This window comes from Musa acuminata, chromosome BXJ2-11 (assembly GCF_036884655.1).
Source record: "Musa acuminata AAA Group cultivar baxijiao chromosome BXJ2-11, Cavendish_Baxijiao_AAA, whole genome shotgun sequence".
In the NCBI taxonomy this organism is placed as follows: Eukaryota; Viridiplantae; Streptophyta; class Magnoliopsida; order Zingiberales; family Musaceae; genus Musa; species Musa acuminata.
In genome coordinates this window covers 6,265,136-6,282,460 of record NC_088348.1, presented here as the reverse complement: position 1 = coordinate 6,282,460, position 17,325 = coordinate 6,265,136, and the positions used below count along the sequence as shown (strand labels likewise).

The following is a 17,325-nucleotide window of genomic DNA, read 5'->3' as shown; positions in this document are numbered from 1 at the left end:
ATATATACATGTATATACATATATATACATATATATATATATACATATATATATATATACATATATATACATCTATATATACATACATATATATATATATACATACATATATATATATGTATATATATATATATACTTTCTTACAAATGTACCTAATACATTTCCAACATTGTCAATGTATCAATATCATGTCAGAGAAATTCCAGATACGACCCCCTCCCCTCCTTAATGTATCAAGATCATGTAAGAGAAATTCCATACACCCCACCTTTAACGCAAATCCTTTCTTTCATTCAACCATCACCAGCAGTACAGCCTTCGACGGTTTCACCAAAGGTAGGATGCGACCGTTGGATTATTCGATCGGACGGCTGCGATGCTCCCTCTCATCCACGCAGTCCCCGCCCTTTCCGTGGCCCCCGCCCCCGTGATCCGGTTTCTTGCCGGCCTCGCTCAGCCTCGGTGATCCGCCAGGTGTTATACTTAACCTGAACCCCGACGTATATCTTCTCCGTACATCCGATATCAACCGTCCGATGCAGATCTTGATGTTGTCGCTGCTTGCACTACTGTGATCAGTGGAATAAACAGGCCGGTTAACATCCCGTCGTGCTAATCGACTCCTTCGATATAAATCCCAAACCTCCTCCTCCCTCTTGAGGCACAGCGGCCATGGCCGAGAGCTATCGCCATGTCATCCTCCTCCTCCTCTCCTGCTGCTGCTTCTTTGTCTCCTTCGCTTCGTACCCTGTTGCTCCGAGTGGCTTCGACGGAGTGCGGAAGCTCGTCTTGTGTCTCGCCTCCGCCGGGGTCGACAACTACACGGTCCCGACTGCCGACCCGTTGATCTCGGATACCTCCTTGTACTACCTCTTTCTCAACTTCTCCATCCAAAACCTCCGCTTCGCCCCGCGGCCCGGTCTCGCGCGCCCGGCCGCTATCGTCCTCCCCGGGAATCGCACGCACCTGCGGAGCACCGTCCTGTGCTGCCGCGCCGCCGGATTCGGCGTGCGTATCCGCAGCGGCGGGCACAGCTACGAGGGGTTGTCCTACTCCGAGGATTCCGGAGTCGCAGCGCCGTTTGTGGTCGTCGACCTCATGAGGCTGAACCGGGTCCGTGTCGACCCAGAATCGCGGACCGCGTGGGTCGAGTCGGGAGCGACACTGGGCGAGACGTACCACGCCATCGCGGCGTCGAGCGACTCGCTGGCCTTCTCCGCTGGGTCGTGCCCCACCGTCGGCAGTGGTGGCCACATAGCCGGCGGCGGGTTCGGGTTGCTGTCGAGGAAGTACGGACTGGCGGCCGACAACGTGGTCGACGCAGTCCTGATCGACGCGGACGGCCGGGTCATGGACCGCGAGTCGATGGGGGAGGACATCTTCTGGGCGATCCGCGGCGGCGGCGGCGGCGGGTGGGGGGCGGTCTACGCCTGGCGGATCCAGCTCCTGCCCATCCCCGCCCGGGTCACCGGCTTCATCGTGAACCGCCCCGGGTCGACCCGCCTGGTCGCCGAGCTAGTCCACAAATGGCAGCTCGTCGCGCCGAGCCTCCCCGACGAGTTCTACCTTTCCGCCTTCGTCGGCGCAGGGCTCCCCGAGCTGGACCGCGTCGAGATGTCGGCCACCTTCAAGGGCTTCTACCTCGGCCCGAAATCGGAAGCGGTCTCAATCATGGTCCGGTCCTTCCCCGAGTTAGGACTCGTCGACACGGACTGCCACGAGACGAGTTGGATCGAGTCGGTATTGTTCTTCTCCGGACTCCCCAACGGGAGCACGGTTTCGGATCTCAAGGATCGGATCCTCCGCGGGAAGAAATCCTTCAAGGCCAAATCCGACTTCGTGCGGATCCCGATAAGCAAATCGAATCTCACCCGAGCCTTCGACTTGCTGTCGCAGGAGCCGAAAGCGTACCTTATCATGGACCCGTACGGCGGGGCCATGGCCAGGATCCGGAGCGATCATATACCGTTCCCACACCGGAGCGGGAATCATTACTTGATCCAATACATGATCGAGTGGACATCAGAGGAGGAGGCGAGCAGCAAGCAGCACCTGGAGTGGATCCGCGGGTACTACAACCACATGGGGGATTACGTGTCCAAGGGCCCGAGGGCGGCGTACGTGAACTACTTGGACCTGGATCTGGGGACCAACAGATGGACGGTCGGGATGGGCGATCTCAACGATCGGACGGCTGATGCGAGGTCGTGGGGCGAGAAGTACTTCCTGGCAAACTACGACAGGTTGGTGCGCGCCAAGACGGCCGTCGATCCGTATGACGTGTTCAACAACGCCCAGAGTATTCCGCCCAACTCGTCCGAGCAGAAGGATATGATATCCCGACACATCGCAACCGAGGTGTATATCTCATAACGTGTCGTGATGGAAAGAGACGACGTAGTGAATGAGAGGACAACAGGGACAGTGAGGAGCTGCAGCAAGATAGGCATGATGGACCCAAACAAGGAGGCACATGGCAGGAGTCGATTGAGATAGCTAAAAGAAAGAAAGATGCAAGCGTCGGGGATAAGTAGTAGTCAGTTCGATGGTCAATTATGACAATGTTGTTACTGTAAAATTAAATATGTCAAAATCTGCGATATTTTGGGTCAAATAATGACATCGAGTCGGTGCCAATCGTGCTGTTCTTTCTCCTGCGTATCTCTGCTATCTGACGCACGCTTGGCTTTCCGCGAGCGCTCGATTGAGCCGTCTTCTCCACGTCACTCCTACATGCGCACATGAATATAATATCAAAAGTTGGCGGAATGTCTAATTAGAAGAAAAGTCGCCTTTTATTATTTTATTAAAACCCTTTTTTAATCACCACTTTTGCCACCTCACAAGTTATTATTTTATTTATTGATTTATATTTTCTTTGCAGCTGATTGGATCGGAGACAGGGTGGAACCTTCGGTGCGTGCCATGGGACCGCAGTCCCCATACGTCAGTCTTGCCCACTGTTGGGCTGAACCGAAAGCCCACCAAGCCGTTTACAGGATCCGAATCGTGATCACAAACAAAGTCAATGTGGTCGGAAGAACCTTATAGTGGCCCATCTACCGTTGGATCCGGGTCGGACGGTCGATAGGGCTCACGACGCGGACCTGTTTTACATGGTCCGTGGAATTACGTAATGGCCCATCCCACTTCGATCCCGTTACAGGACAAAATACGGTGTCACATCGTAATTTTGTCGTCGGAGGTACGCGGCTTTTTACACGTCATGCGCGCGCTCCTCTTTCTCTCCTCGCTCCGTACGGTCTTCTCTTTGTCTTCCGCGAGAAGCTTCCCCCTCTTGTGTTTTCTTATCCTTCTTCTTCATTAAGCCCCAAAGCCACAAAGCTTGTTGTGGACATGTTCTTATAGCGATCGAATGCTTCGGAATCCTTATAGGGTTCTTGATATTTCCGATTGACGTCACTTCTGGGTGGATTTAGTTGTGGTAGAGAGCAGGTGGGGATTTGGACGGCTCGAGGTAGGGTTCCGTAGCTTCGACTTGTGGTGGTGGTAGCCGATGATTCGCCCGGGGAAGCTGCCGGTGGGGTTCCGTTTCCACCCCACGGATGAGGAGCTCGTCAGCCACTACCTCAGGGGTAAGAACACTGGCCGGATCAAGCCCCACGACGATGTCATCCCCGAGATCGACGTCTGCAAGTGCGAACCCTGGGATCTCCCAGGTACTGCCGGATTTTGGCTCCAACTCGGTTGCGGGTACTGGAATTTGTTCTGAAGATTCGAACTTGATGCGTTTCGTGGTGCGCAGGTAAGTCCTTGATCGAGTCGGACGATCCCGAGTGGTTCTTCTTTGCGCCCAGGGACAGGAAGTACCCGAATGGGCTCCGGTCCAAGCGGGCCACTGAGGCTGGGTACTGGAAGGCGACGGGGAAGGACCGCGTCATCCGGTCCAAGGCCACCGCAGCCGCCGCCGCCGCCCCCATCGGCATGAAGAAGACCCTCGTCTTCCATCGCGGCCGCGCTCCCAACGGCGTGCGCACCAACTGGATCATGCACGAGTACCGCACCACCGAGCCGGAATTCGAGGCCGGTGATCAGGTCCGGAGCTCTGCCCTCAGTTCTCCCTTGGCATATGGCCGCTGCTTATTTTATATGATTTGTCTGGGAAAAGAAACGTGCTGGAAAGGTGCTGCTTTTCCTGATTTATTCGAGTATCCCTTGAATAAAGCGTTGATTCCTGACAATGGATGTCAGATTTAAATGATTCTGACTTGTGCATGGAATCAAGAGGATGCTTGTCCTCTGACATAGAGAAATCATTCCAAGAAGAAGCCTATGGACAGTGTCATGCACGAAGAATGTGGATTATTTAATGCACCACATGTTATTCTTTTTGCTCATCATTAAATGTTGTTTGGGAGGCAGTGTTCCTTGTTAGTAGCGGTGTAATGTCATGTAGCATTTGCTGATTGTAGGCTAATTGGAGACGATTTAAGATACACACTAGTTGGGCATGGAAGTTGTTACTTTTCTTTTCTTTTTCTTTTGTGAAATCTAGTATTAAGTTTTTAATTGAGTTTACATTTTGTTGACGTGCACACTCAGGTTCTGTTTTTTTTCATTATTTGAGTTCAATAGATCACTAGTGACTCCCCATTTTCCACCTTGACACATCTGGTTTTACTTGTGTAATTTGCTCGAGCATGTAGGAACTGGATTTCTTGATATGCTCAGAAAGCAGAGTATTTATGATTACCTCTTAATCGCCAAGCTACCTAGATTTAGAGCACTTCAGCACATAATAAGGAATCTTGTGAATCCTGACAATGTTTAGCGGTGGAGCCTGCATAAACAAATGATAATCTATATAAACTGCTGCTCGTTTTCAACTGGTAAATGGGAAATTCATGTTTTTGTTTTAGCGAGTCACACGCTATAACATGTTTTTTCTTGATAGAATTTGAAGTGGGCAGATGGTCCAATAAAGCTTTTCTTGTATGTCATTGTCAATCCAAACAAACATTGCTATGTGGAAATCTTTAACAATATCCATGTATTGGTTGATGTTTAGGTCGGAGGAGGTTCTATATGTGAAAATTTGTCATTGCGGTGCTGACGCTTAGGCCATCATGTAGCATTTGCTGATTGTAGGCTAATTGGAGATGATTTAAGATACACACTAGTTGGGCATGGAAGCTGTTACTTTTCTTTTGTTTTTCTTTTGTGAAATCTAGTATTTTGTTTTTAATTGAGTTTACATTTTGTTGACGTGCATATTCAGGTTCTGTTTTTTTCATTATTTGAGTTCAATATATCACTAGTGACTCCCCATTTTTCACCTTGACACATCTGGTTTCACTTGTGTAATTTGCTCGAGAATGTCGGAACTGGATTTCTTGATATGCTCAGAAAGCAGAGTATTTATGATTACCTCTTAATCGCCAAGATACCTAGATTTAGAGCACTTCAGCACATAATAAGGAATCTTGTGAATCTTGACAATGTTAAGCGGTGGAGCCTGCATAAACAAATGATAATCTATATAAACTGCTGCTCGTTTTCAACTGGTAAATGGGAAATTCATGTTTTTGTTTTAGCGAGTCACACGCTATAACATGTTTTTTCTTGATAGAATTTGAAGTGGGCAGATGGGCCAATAAAGCTTTTCTTGTATGTCATTGTCAATCCAAACAAACATTGCTATGTGGAAATCTTTAACAATATCCATGTATTGGTTGATGTTTAGGTCGGAGGAGGTTCTATATGTGAAAATTTGTCATTGCGGTGCTGACGCTTAGGCCATCATGTAGCATTTGCTGATTGTAGGCTAATTGGAGATGATTTAAGATACACACTAGTTGGGCATGGAAGCTGTTACTTTTCTTTTGTTTTTCTTTTGTGAAATCTAGTATTTTGTTTTTAATTGAGTTTACATTTTGTTGACGTGCATATTCAGGTTCTGTTTTTTTTCATTATTTGAGTTCAATATATCACTAGTGACTCCCCATTTTTCACCTTGACACATCTGGTTTCACTTGTGTAATTTGCTCGAGCATGTAGGAACTGGATTTCTTGATATGCTCAGAAAGCAGAGTATTTATGATTACCTCTTAATCGCCAAGCTACCTATATTTAGAGCACTTCAGCACATAATAAGGAATCTTGTGAATCTTGACAATGTCAAGCGGTGGAGCCTGCATAAACAAATGATAATCTATATAAACTGCTGCTCGTTTTCAACTGGTAAATGGGAAATTCATGTTTTTGTTTTAGCGAGTCACACGCTATAACATGTTTTTTCTTGATAGAATTTGAAGTGGGCAGATGGGCCAATAAAGCTTTTCTTGTATGTCATTGTCAATCCAAACAAACATTGCTATGTGGAAATCTTTAACAATATCCATGTATTGGTTGATGTTTAGGTCGGAGGAGGTTCTATATGTGAAAATTTGTCATTGCGGTGCTGACGCTTAGGCCATCATGTAGCATTTGCTGATTGTAGGCTAATTGGAGACGATTTAAGATACACACTAGTTGGGCATGGAAGTTGTTACTTTTCTTTTGTTTTTCTTTTGTGAAATCTAGTATTTTGTTTTTAATTGAGTTTACATTTTGTTTTTTTTCATTATTTGAGTTCAATATATCACTAGTGACTCCCCATTTTTCACCTTGACACATCTGGTTTCACTTGTGTAATTTGCTCGAGCATGTAGGAACTGGATTTCTTGATATGCTCAGAAAGCAGAGTATTTATGATTACCTCTTAATCGGCAAGCTACCTAGATTTAGAGCACTTCAGCACATAATAAGGAATCTTGTGAATCTTGACAATGTTAAGCGGTGGAGCCTGCATAAACAAATGATAATCTATATAAACTGCTGCTCGTTTTCAACTGGTAAATGGGAAATTCATGTTTTTGTTTTAGCGAGTCACACGCTATAACATGTTTTTTCTTGATAGAATTTGAAGTGGGCAGATGGGCCAATAAAGCTTTTCTTGTATGTCATTGTCAATCCAAACAAACATTGCTATGTGGAAATCTTTAACAATATCCATGTATTGGTTGATGTTTAGGTCGGAGGAGGTTCTATATGTGAAAATTTGTCATTGCGGTGCTGACGCTTAGGCCATCATGTAGCATTTGCTGATTGTAGGCTAACTGGAGATGATTTAAGATACACACTAGTTGGGCATGGAAGCTGTTACTTTTCTTTTGTTTTTCTTTTGTGAAATATAGTATTTTGTTTTTAATTGAGTTTACATTTTGTTGACGTGCATATTCAGGTTCTGTTTTTTTTCATTATTTGAGTTCAATATATCACTAGTGACTCCCCATTTTTCACCTTGACACATCTGGTTTCACTTGTGTAATTTGCTCGAGCATGTAGGAACTGGATTTCTTGATATGCTCAGAAAGCAGAGTATTTATGATTACCTCTTAATCGCCAAGCTACCTAGATTTAGAGCACTTCATCACATAATAAGGAATCTTGTGAATCTTGACAATGTTAAGCAGTGGAACCTGCATACACAAATGATAATCTATATAAACTGCTGCTCGTTTTCAACTGGTAAATGGGAAATTCATGTTTTTGTTTTAGCAAGTCACACGCTATAACATGTTTTTTCTTGATAGAATTTTAAGTGCGCAGATGGGCCAATAAAGCGTTTCTTGTAGGTCATTGTCAATCCAAACAAACATTGCTATGTGGAAATCTTTAACAGTCCATATATTGGTTGATGTTTAGGTCGGTGGAGGTTCTATATGTGAAAATTTGTCATTGCAGTGCTGACGCTTAGGCCATCATTTCCCAGTAATTCATGAGAGAAGCCACAAGTGTGCCTTTTTCGTCTGATAGGATTGATATTTTATTGTGCAGCTATGAGGATCTTAAGTAGTTCATTGAGATTGTATATCTGTAACTGACACATATCAAATTTGTCAGGAGCAAAAAAAAATTATGACCTTGTGAATTGCATTTTATTCATTTTTTTTAAAATTCTATGACCTTACCCTTTTTTGGACTCTAGAGGTAGAGTTTCCTGAGATAGTTAAATTTAAACATCACATTAATATGTTGGAAATTGTATTCATTATGCTGGTCTATCTTTCTTTTTACTGTGGTCTGAACTTTGCGGACCTGTTGGATTTAGTTATTTCAGATTATAGTTTGATCATGTGGTAATCGAGGCTGCAATATGTATCATAGCTGTGTTTCATGGATATTTATTTTATAATTTGTCAATTGTTCAGGGTGGTTATGTTCTTTATCGCTTATTTAAGAAACCGGAAGAAAACTGTTCAAGCTCCAATATTGATGAAATGGAGCCAGGTGGTTTCTCTCCGACTATAAATAAATACTCCCCGGATGATACCAAATACTTTCCAGATGATACCCAACGGGAAACATATGCTACGGAAGAAATTGGAACTCCACGGAACCATGGATCTCCAAAATCAGATGTACCAGAAGAATCTGAATCGTTAGCTGATCCTGTTGAAAAGCAACCAGATGCTAGCAATAAACGTCTTGCTGATATGCCTGATCATTCAACAAATTACTCCGCACATCCTGATGAGCGTTGCTGCTATTTGGCTCTACATGATCAAGAGGCTGAAGACGGACAGAAGGTGAGTTCTATTGAAGCTTTAGTCGTGCATATATTATGTTTGATTTTTACCCTTGTTATGAGACAAAGCATGTTACATAAAATCGCAGTTTGACAATCTGCAAGATGTTCTGGACCAGTTATGCGACCCAGGGTGCCAGCCAATAGACTATGATAATTTTCCAAACATCAGTTCTCCGATGTTGCCTTACACAGACTATCCTTTTTTTGGTGATATCAATAATGAATTATTTCCTGTTGATAATGCTGAACAAGATTCTCTGAATGATTACTTGAAAGCAGAGCTCAACAGAGAACGGTGTTCATTAATACAGAGTGCGGCAAGTATGCAATCTTCGGATTGGTTATGTGGAACGTCTAATCAGTCTACTAATCCGGTGCCTCAGTTGAACACCGAAAATGCAAGTCTGCCTCCTTATCACGGCACTGCAGGAGTCTATTCAGTTGTGCCTACTTCACAATCCTTGCAAGGTTTGTTTAATAGCATGGAGAACACAAGCAACCAGGAGACTGTTGCTGGAGATGGTAATAACTTTGAGGAGATTGGAATCGAGATCAGATCTCGTGGGCTCCAGCTACTTCCAAATCCAGATGATGTATCTACAACTCAGGGAACTGCAGCAAGAAGGATTCATTTGCAAAGTTTAGTCGCAAACATGCCTTTGCCTAGTTTTGATGGTGAATTTAACATCAGTAAATGCAATCACAAAAACAGGGAGGCAACATTAAAGGAATTGCAGGTATTATGTTCTGATAGCAGAAAAGAATCGGATTTGGAGAAACATAAAATGCACAACGTGGGGAGAGGTACCAATATTGGCACTCGGCAAGCACACCACCCTCCAATTGCAAACGAATCTGCAAAAATGGGTACAGCGGCAAGAGGAATCCGTTTGCGACGCGGATGCAAAGTTAAGTTACTTTTCAGTACGAAACATAAATCAAGCAGTTGCGAAAGCCACAAACACATGGTGGCAATTATGAAGGTGATGAATTATCTTTAATCATTACTCATAAACAAATAAAAGTATGCCGATGTTTTTCTTTTCTGGAATCACTTACAGACCACAGACCATTTCTGCAGGCAGTTGTGCATGCAATTAACGTCACGGCTGAAGTTAGGAAGATTCTAGGGTCCACTCTTCTGGACAAACTTGACAAGTTATTAGTTCATGGTAAGGAAGAGGGAACACCTAATGTCGTGTGTTCTCATTTTGGTGATTCTGTTTGCTTTTATTTACGATACATGTTTCCTTTTTCACATGCAGATAGAGCACCACCGTACTCTTCAGATGCCTATGAACTTTCTAAACCTGTGTTGAGGAAGAGAACAAAACCGACGATTGGCCACGAGAATACGTCTAAAGGCTTCCCTGCTTGGCCAAAGCCACCAAGAGGCCACCCCGTTGATCGGTATGTGACTTGGTTGATTCTTTTGGTGGTCCTTCTGCCTTTATGTCTCGGGATAATTCTTTTGGTGGTCCTTTTGCCTTTATGTCTCGGGATACAATGGAGCATGATCCGTCTAAGTATTTGATATCTTATGGTCCTGTATATGATCACTTCCACAAGGCTTCTTTCTTCTTGATAGGTTAAGTGGGTATGCATGTACTCAGAAGTAGGGGTTTCAGATGCTTTGTACTTGTGCCGTCACTCCCTTCTCGCTCTTGTACATGTAAGTCTCTTCTTCCTTTTTTTCTTTCCATGACTATTCTCATGATTAAGCTGTAACAGTAGTGCCTAATTGACTGGTTTGTCTTCTGCTATTAGTGAGTACATCAAGACTTTCTTTTCAGTATGTTTTACTCTTATTTTGTCGGCTTTCGTTATGGACTTACTGTTTAGGGGCATATTTTGTGAAAACAAGTAAATAGACAACATCGTAACGGCCATTAATAGCCACTATTTAGATTAGATCGTGCATATGTTGTTCGATTGTTTTTGGCACTGTATAAATGATAAGGACTCGTCTCTACGTACGTATCCCCCACTACTTTCTGTAGGCGTGTTTTATATATATATATATATATATATATATATATAGAGAGAGAGAGAGAGAGAGAGAGAGAGAGTCGTCTCCCACCAGTTCATTTTCGTCATCCAAACCTTCCCTTTCTTGCAGTATCAGCACTAATACCTCTCCTACCTCAATTTCGCAGCTCACTCCCGTGGCCCGTCTACGTCGGCCACTTCGTCGACCACATCAAGCTTGCCGTCTCCATGGCGCTCTTCTACCTTGGCCTCAGCTCCTCCTGCGAGGACTACTTCGTCTACCCGCTGCAGCTCGCCGTCTCCATGGCCCTCTTCTACCTCGGCCTCAGCTCTTCCTACGAGGACTACTTCTTCCCGCTGCAGCTCGCCGACCTGCCCTCCTCCCTGCCTCTTCTATTAACCCCGCCTTCCGTCATCAAGGCCAGACTCCCCGTCGTGAGGTTCTCCAGCCTCGGGACGAGCTCTCTCCAAGGAGGAGACGACGCCATCTGCGCGGTGTGCCTGGGGCGCCTGGAAGCGAGGCACGAGGTCAGGGAGCTCGGCAACTGCCCTCACGTCTTCCACAAGAGGTGCATCGATAAGTGGGTGGACATCGGGCAGGTCACCTGCCCACTGTGCCGAGCTCAGCTGCTGCCCATGGGAAGGGACGAGGAGGATCGATGGATTGGCTGCTGATCCCTCAGCATCATGAAGCACCTTCCGGACGTGGAAATTCGACTCACCGGTGAAGCTATTATTTGCTCTCTACTTGGCTGTTCAAATAATGGTGTAATTAATTGTACATGGAAAGAAAACATCTATTCGATCGGATGCTTTCTGACTGTGTAGTAAAGGAAAAAAAAAAAAAAAAGGTTGATAATAGTCGGATTGACGAAAGGCAGTAAGTAACAAAGAGATGTTGGTGGTTAACTTTGGCCTCACTCCAAACCGTTCTTCTACCTCTCGTCTTCTTCTTCATGTTGTAGTCATGGCTTGGGTCTCAACCTATATTACTTTCCAGTTTCATTCAGGCCGGGGAAGAAGTGAAGAAAAAGAAGGAAAGGGCTATTTGTTCTTTTCAGTACTGGATTTGTTGGAAATGATCTCCTCCTTCACCACGGCTAGCGGTGGACAAGCACAGCAAGAACTTGCATGTGATCACCTACCCGACAAGCCAAAAGGCTGGTCCATCATATAGACAATCTCCATTAATGTCTAGCTACTACCACAAGAAGACCTCGAGGAGGTTGGATTAGTTGGTGGATCTCATCAATGGAGGACTTAGATGTTGTGTTGCTATCGAAAAAGATGTAGGCAAATGCTTCCACATCCACTGTACCCAATGCATGTTTCCATCGGATCCGTAGATCGTCATGGATCATCCACTCGTCACGACTTACAATTAAAGCTTGAAAATGATATACACGTGTATAGTAGCATGATTTTAGGTCGTCCACTCATCGCGATTTACAATTAAAGCTTGAAAATGATATACACATGCATAGTGGCATGATTATAGTAAAGCCATAGTTTGCTTGATGTGACCATTGATTCATCTGAATTCGTCATCTATTTTATTCGACAACCATGTGTTAATATGGAGGAAGGATGTTAACTTAGGTTTGACAATTGATTCATCAAAGTGTCTTCGATGCTCAAGTTCAGAAACCTCTATTTAAAAGCTATAAGATGATCTGCTATGATAGACGTTGAGTGCCAACATGGACATTGATTGTGGTGTAGAACATGTCCTTGAGCTCGTATCGTTTTAGGTATATCAAATATATGATGAATCTCGGATTTTGACGATGAAATCAATTGATAGTGTTTGTGATCTAATATGCATTTAAGTGACGCAGGGCTAACGTCAATCAAAAAAGGTAAATTGATTAAAGTAGGAGGAATCATACGTTGGGCCGGAGCAAACATGTCAGAAGATTGGACGTCGGGCTGGAGGAACGGTCGATGTATCGACATAAGGCTTCGGGCCGTGAATTCGAGTATCGGGCCAAGAAGATCGGATATTGTGCCAAGAAGATCGGATGTTACGAGAAGACAACATACTGATTGGGCAATACACCAAAGGAGAGGACGATGAGCTGAAGGATCGGACGAAGCGCCAGAAGAACCAATGACATACCAGACAACATAGGATTCGCTTGAAATCAATTATATCTAGATTGAGTGAGTTTAGAGACTAATTGAGTCAGTTTAGAATGTAATTAAACCAACTTGATTAGGGGTCAACTGGGCCCAAAATAGTGCTGTTTTGGGCCAAGAGAAAGGCTCATTCAGTGACCCAAGTTTGGGATGTGTTGGGCCAAGTGAAAGGCCCAGACAATGACCAAATAAGTGAAACCATCGTGGCACAATTTTCGAAAAACTATCAGGCAGTGGTACTACTAGACTGAGCGATGGTACCGCCCAGTGTCAGGGTGTCAGGCTATGGTACTGCCCAGCACAAGCGGTGGTACCGCCCGTACCCGGGAAACCCGGGATGAGATATTTTTAAAATACCCCTCTCATCCCAGGTTAACATACACAAGAATTAAGAGTCAAAAAGAAAGAAAACGCTATTGTAATCTTGTGTGAACTCCTCTTAAAAATCTAAGTGTTAGTATAGTTTGAAAGAGGGGTAAGTGGGGGTGTAAATATTCTCTCCACTTATTAAAGGAAGATCGCTAGCGGATGTAGATGGCCTCGATGGAAGAGGAATCGGTCAAGTTGAGGTAGATCACGATGACCGAACCACTATAACTTGGTTTGCATTTATTTCTTGCAATTTATATTTACTGTAAATTAACTTTTTTACTTGTTTTACATCTGCTACACTCTTTCAAGTTAAGTTACAACTACACTCTTTCAAGTTAAGTTACAACTCAATTCGAAGAGATAACCCTCACAAATAGTCTGTTAAAAAAGATGCTAACTAATTTAGCTAATTATAATTTTGATATATCATCGTAATTTTGATCAGCCGTATCAAATGAAAACTTGCATACTTTATGATCAATCAAAGATAACCACACAAAGAGAATTTGGGTGCAGAAGCTGATTGAATTGGAAAGGGGCATCATTCTCTCAGTCTCATTAAACCATAGTTAGAATCTTACAAGCAGTAGTCAGCAAGCAAAAATTTTGCTGGCAATTCAGAAGAAAGACAGCAGAGATCACATACAAAAGTCAATTCATAACAGTATGTAGGGTTCGATTCTTCCTTCTTTATCTCTCAATCCTCCAATCCAACCGAGAACTACTTCAGAACAGGTTTCAGATTCTTCAAGCGGCAGTCCGAAATCCACACTTCTTCTCCAAACATGTTGGATACACTCTTGTTGTCCCCAAGAAATCTGCTCGGCAAACTCCAATCAATCCAAAGCCAATCCACATCCATCACTGCTCTCTCAAGCCTCATTACCAATCAAGACCGTGCGAGGGAAAGAAGAAGGCACGTCTGTCTTATTGCATTCAACTCCGTGTTTGCAGATTTAGCATCACCTCTGTACACTTGCAGCTCTTTCACCGATCGCTTCTGCAGCTACGAGGAAGGCAGCTGAAGTGGGCTCAGTGCGTACACCGGCGGCAGCGAGAGGGAGTAACAGTAGTCTTCGTCGTGATGGAAAGGGGCGTCGGAATTGGCGAGCGGGGCGCGGCACAAGGGGCAGGTGCACTGCCCGTGCGCCAACCACCGGTCGACGCACTGCCGGTGGAAGACGTGGCGGCAATTGACCATCCGCCGGACCTCGTCGGCGCCCTCGAACTCATAGAGGCAGACGGCGCAGCCCTCGGGCAAGCACTGGCCGCCGTCCTGCTCGGCGAGTAGGTCCTCGAACTGGACCACCGGCAAGCTCTCCTGGATCACCTCAGCTGCAAGCAAGTGAAGACTGGTTTGGTGGTGGCGGTGGCGGTGCATGTCTGCGTCATGCCACTGGGTTTCAGACTCTAGCAGGCTGCCGAGGCCGAGGGAGTAGAAGACCAAGTTGATGAGCCTTCTGAGGTGGGCCAAGAGGAAGAACAGGGGGAGGAAGAGCTTAGGGAGCTCAGGGTAGCCAACGGGGAACCCCATTTCAGAGCTGAGGAAGCCAAGGTGTATGCAGTGGAAGAGGTCGGGAACAGAGGCTGAGGTATATAGAGATGGAACTTGGAAGAGCTCGGGGAGATGTCAATGCCCTCAAGCAAAGGTGGAAGCAAAGCTGCAAAAGAATCTACAGCTAATAGGGGCTTGGTGGGGTTGGGGGGGGGTGGGGGGGCGGGGCGGGGCGTTGCAGAGGGGCTGCACTTGCCTTCTTTTCCTCCTCCCTGTGGCTGTGTCTGGGAAAAAGCTGGTGGATTGGTCATTTTATACAGTGAGGAGAGGGAGCTGAGGCTGTCCCCCATCCCCTTGTGGACATGTGATTTTTTATCTCTCGGAATGCATTGGTGCGAGCGATGAGCTTTTTTGGAGCTGTAAATTATGCTCGTCCTTCCATTTCTCCCTATTTCTGTATGTCTTCTTTTCTTGTTTCTGCAACTGTTCAGAGATTGACTGACTCTCATCTTTGCCATGGGGGATCAAATGCGATCGACTCTCATCTCTTGCATCTCTCACGGTTCATCGTGTGTTCTCCCCGGTAGCAGGACGAGTTCTCACACTCGATCTGTCCTTCGCGGTCGTGATGAGCAAAAGCTGATGACCATGATCTGTCTACCACGTTCCTCCATCAGCAGTGCTTCTGCTTTAGGTACAGTTGATGGAGTCAAAGGTGGAGGAAGACTAGCAGTACTGATGGCAGCAGCAACGAGAGAGCTGTGCAGCGAGATGCATGCATTACATGAAAACGACGGGGTGCCGGCCAGACCAATCCAACATCAGTCCGTAACGCATCCCACCACTGGATGAGGGGCGCTGCATGCGTCGGCAGGTGGTGGTGGTGGTGGTGGACATGGGGGAGACAGGAGTTACTAGTCTTTGTTCTGGATTGGGGAGTGGAGACATCGCGCCACTTGCTCCTCTCCTCCTTTGTCTTTTGCCACCGTCGGCCAATAAAGCAGCAGCCACGGCGCCCGGAAGCGGACGAGCTGTCTCCCCCTCGCGCCTGTCCCATGCATGCCAAAGTCCAAAGCACGGTCCCCCGCGAGTGAAGGTGACGATGAACTCAACACGCAGCGCCTGTCCCACCACAAGTTTCCTTTACGAATTGGCTCGCTTTTGATGCCCCATGCATGGTCACTGCAGCTTTGTCTTTTGGAATGAGTACAAGCGAGGCGGAATGGTCCCAACGAGGAAGAAGGAATGAGAATACATCATCAAATCTCTCTTAAATGCTGAGATTATTATTCTCCCCAATTCGTTCACCTTGTCCGCGACCACCATACATTCTCGATGGCATATCCAAATCTACGACTTCTACTCGTGTGTTCCACTAGATGGGATCAATCTGATCCACACTCACACCACCAATGTCGGATTGTTCTTGACATAAGATAGATGGTCATCCGAGAAATCAAACTACTCTTAGTTATCTATCTCATCACACAGCTTAGAGAGTGTTTCTGTGATGGTTGACTTTGACTCGATTCCCATAACCGGTGTATCTATATATATATATATATATCTTTGTGCCTGATTTCAGAGTCTGATTGATGTTTGATCATTCAGATTCAGAGCATGATGAGATATTGTTTGATGACAAAATGGAAATAACAACACAAAAGGGGGATAACATCAAGTTGGGTCTTGGGGATTAAAAGCTGAATACTTGCAACCATGGACCATGGACATATGACCTATCATTGCAATCATTGTGTGCTTGTGGTTTGAAGGCTGTAAAGTACTATTATAATCCATTGGTTGTCAAAGCTGCATTGGTTCCAAGTGAATGGGCTTGAAATTATGACCCACATCTTGCAAAAAGGTTGTAAAGATAGAAAGTGATATTCCGATATAAGGAGAGGAGGAAAACAAATTCTTCATAAACCATATTAATTTTTGACTTTACTGAACTCTATCTAATTAAGTTGTACTGTGATTGATATCTTCTCTCTTCAATCTCTCTCTTAGCCATATGAGACTATTTTCTGACTTATTTATCTAATATATATATATTTTAAAGCACTTTAACTAAAACAATAAAAAGCAAACATGGGGAGGGGGACATACATATTTCTGGGCAGAAGGTGACATTAGGTGTATAAAGATGGGAGAAGTTGAGAGAAGATACATGAAAGAAGGGACAGAAGGAAGAAGGCAAGTTAGGGTTCATTTGTCTCTTGTTTCCTAGTGGTTGGATGTTGCTCTAATGGTTGGCTATATATTTTTTTATGGCTTTCCACTGCCTTACATGCTTGGATGCATTGCTAAGTGCCAAAATATGAAGAGGAGAGAGAGAGAGAGAGAGAAAAGATGGGAATTGTTCCAACATCTTTCTGACTTCTGAAAGACACATACAATCCAATCAAAAGAAAGTAAAACACAAAACAGAAAGAAATGGATTCAAATAAGGGATATTGTAATGCTTAAAAAATATCTATCATAACGGGAGAAGACGCTAGAAAATAATTTGAGTGCTCTAATGACTTCTCTTAAGTGGATCTAGAAAGAATGTGATATAAGGCGAGAGAAATATTTTGGGAGATGATATATCGGATAAATTCTGATTCACTTAAGATAACTTACGAGCTATTTTTTTTTTCATGAATATACATAAATTTTTTTTGAACTATAAAATTTGATAGAAAATTATGATATACATAAATATGAAATGATAACTTTCAATTCCTTATAT

At 44.6% G+C, this 17,325-nt stretch overlaps 4 protein-coding genes across 5 annotated transcripts; 3 read left to right on the top strand and 1 right to left on the bottom strand.

Moving 5' to 3' along the window:
- The first annotated feature begins 672 nt into the window (after positions 1–672).
- On the top strand, positions 673–2,608 carry LOC135626368 (berberine bridge enzyme-like D-2). The gene has a single exon (XM_065131602.1). It carries the CDS (start codon positions 673–675, stop codon positions 2,371–2,373), a length of 1,701 nt encoding a protein of 566 aa, XP_064987674.1. The 3' UTR covers positions 2,374–2,608.
- A 651-nt stretch (positions 2,609–3,259) lies between these two features.
- Positions 3,260–11,491, top strand: LOC135582322 (NAC domain-containing protein 14-like). 2 transcript variants are annotated; one of them, XM_065134249.1, is made up of 8 exons: positions 3,261–3,680; positions 3,767–4,056; positions 8,214–8,591; positions 8,680–9,576; positions 9,675–9,765; positions 9,859–10,003; positions 10,182–10,265; positions 10,750–11,491. In XM_065134249.1, exons 1-7 carry the CDS (start codon positions 3,518–3,520, stop codon positions 10,210–10,212), a joined length of 1,995 nt encoding a protein of 664 aa, XP_064990321.1. In that variant the 5' UTR covers positions 3,261–3,517; the 3' UTR covers positions 10,213–10,265; positions 10,750–11,491. The 2 variants fall into 2 exon arrangements, with proteins under 2 accessions (XP_064990320.1, XP_064990321.1); XM_065134248.1 differs by having other exon boundaries at positions 3,260–3,680; positions 9,859–10,265.
- Positions 10,811–11,491, top strand: LOC135627864 (brassinosteroid-responsive RING protein 1-like). Its single transcript, XM_065134250.1, has one exon. The coding sequence runs from the start codon at positions 10,811–10,813 to the stop codon at positions 11,255–11,257; it is 447 nt and encodes a 148-aa protein (XP_064990322.1). The 3' UTR covers positions 11,258–11,491.
- A 2,125-nt stretch (positions 11,492–13,616) lies between these two features.
- On the bottom strand, positions 13,617–15,114 carry LOC103970659 (brassinosteroid-responsive RING protein 1-like). The gene has a single exon (XM_009384526.3). The coding sequence runs from the start codon at positions 14,625–14,627 to the stop codon at positions 14,100–14,102; it is 528 nt and encodes a 175-aa protein (XP_009382801.1). The 5' UTR covers positions 14,628–15,114; the 3' UTR covers positions 13,617–14,099.
- Positions 15,115–17,325: the final 2,211 nt, after the last annotated feature.

Excerpts from the sequence above, each read along its gene's own strand:
- LOC103970659 (XM_009384526.3), bottom strand. The coding sequence starts at position 14,627 with ATGGGGTTCCCCGTTGGCTACCCTGAGCTCCCTAAGCTCTTCCTCCCC.
- LOC135627864 (XM_065134250.1), top strand. The coding sequence starts at position 10,811 with ATGGCGCTCTTCTACCTTGGCCTCAGCTCCTCCTGCGAGGACTACTTC.
- LOC135582322 (XM_065134248.1), top strand. The coding sequence starts at position 3,518 with ATGATTCGCCCGGGGAAGCTGCCGGTGGGGTTCCGTTTCCACCCCACG. Across the intron at positions 3,681-3,766 it reads CGAACCCTGGGATCTCCCAG|GTAAGTCCTTGATCGAGTCG; the intron begins GTACTGCCGGAT and ends CGTGGTGCGCAG. Across the intron at positions 4,057-8,213 it reads AATTCGAGGCCGGTGATCAG|GGTGGTTATGTTCTTTATCG; the intron begins GTCCGGAGCTCT and ends TCAATTGTTCAG.
- LOC135626368 (XM_065131602.1), top strand. The coding sequence starts at position 673 with ATGGCCGAGAGCTATCGCCATGTCATCCTCCTCCTCCTCTCCTGCTGC.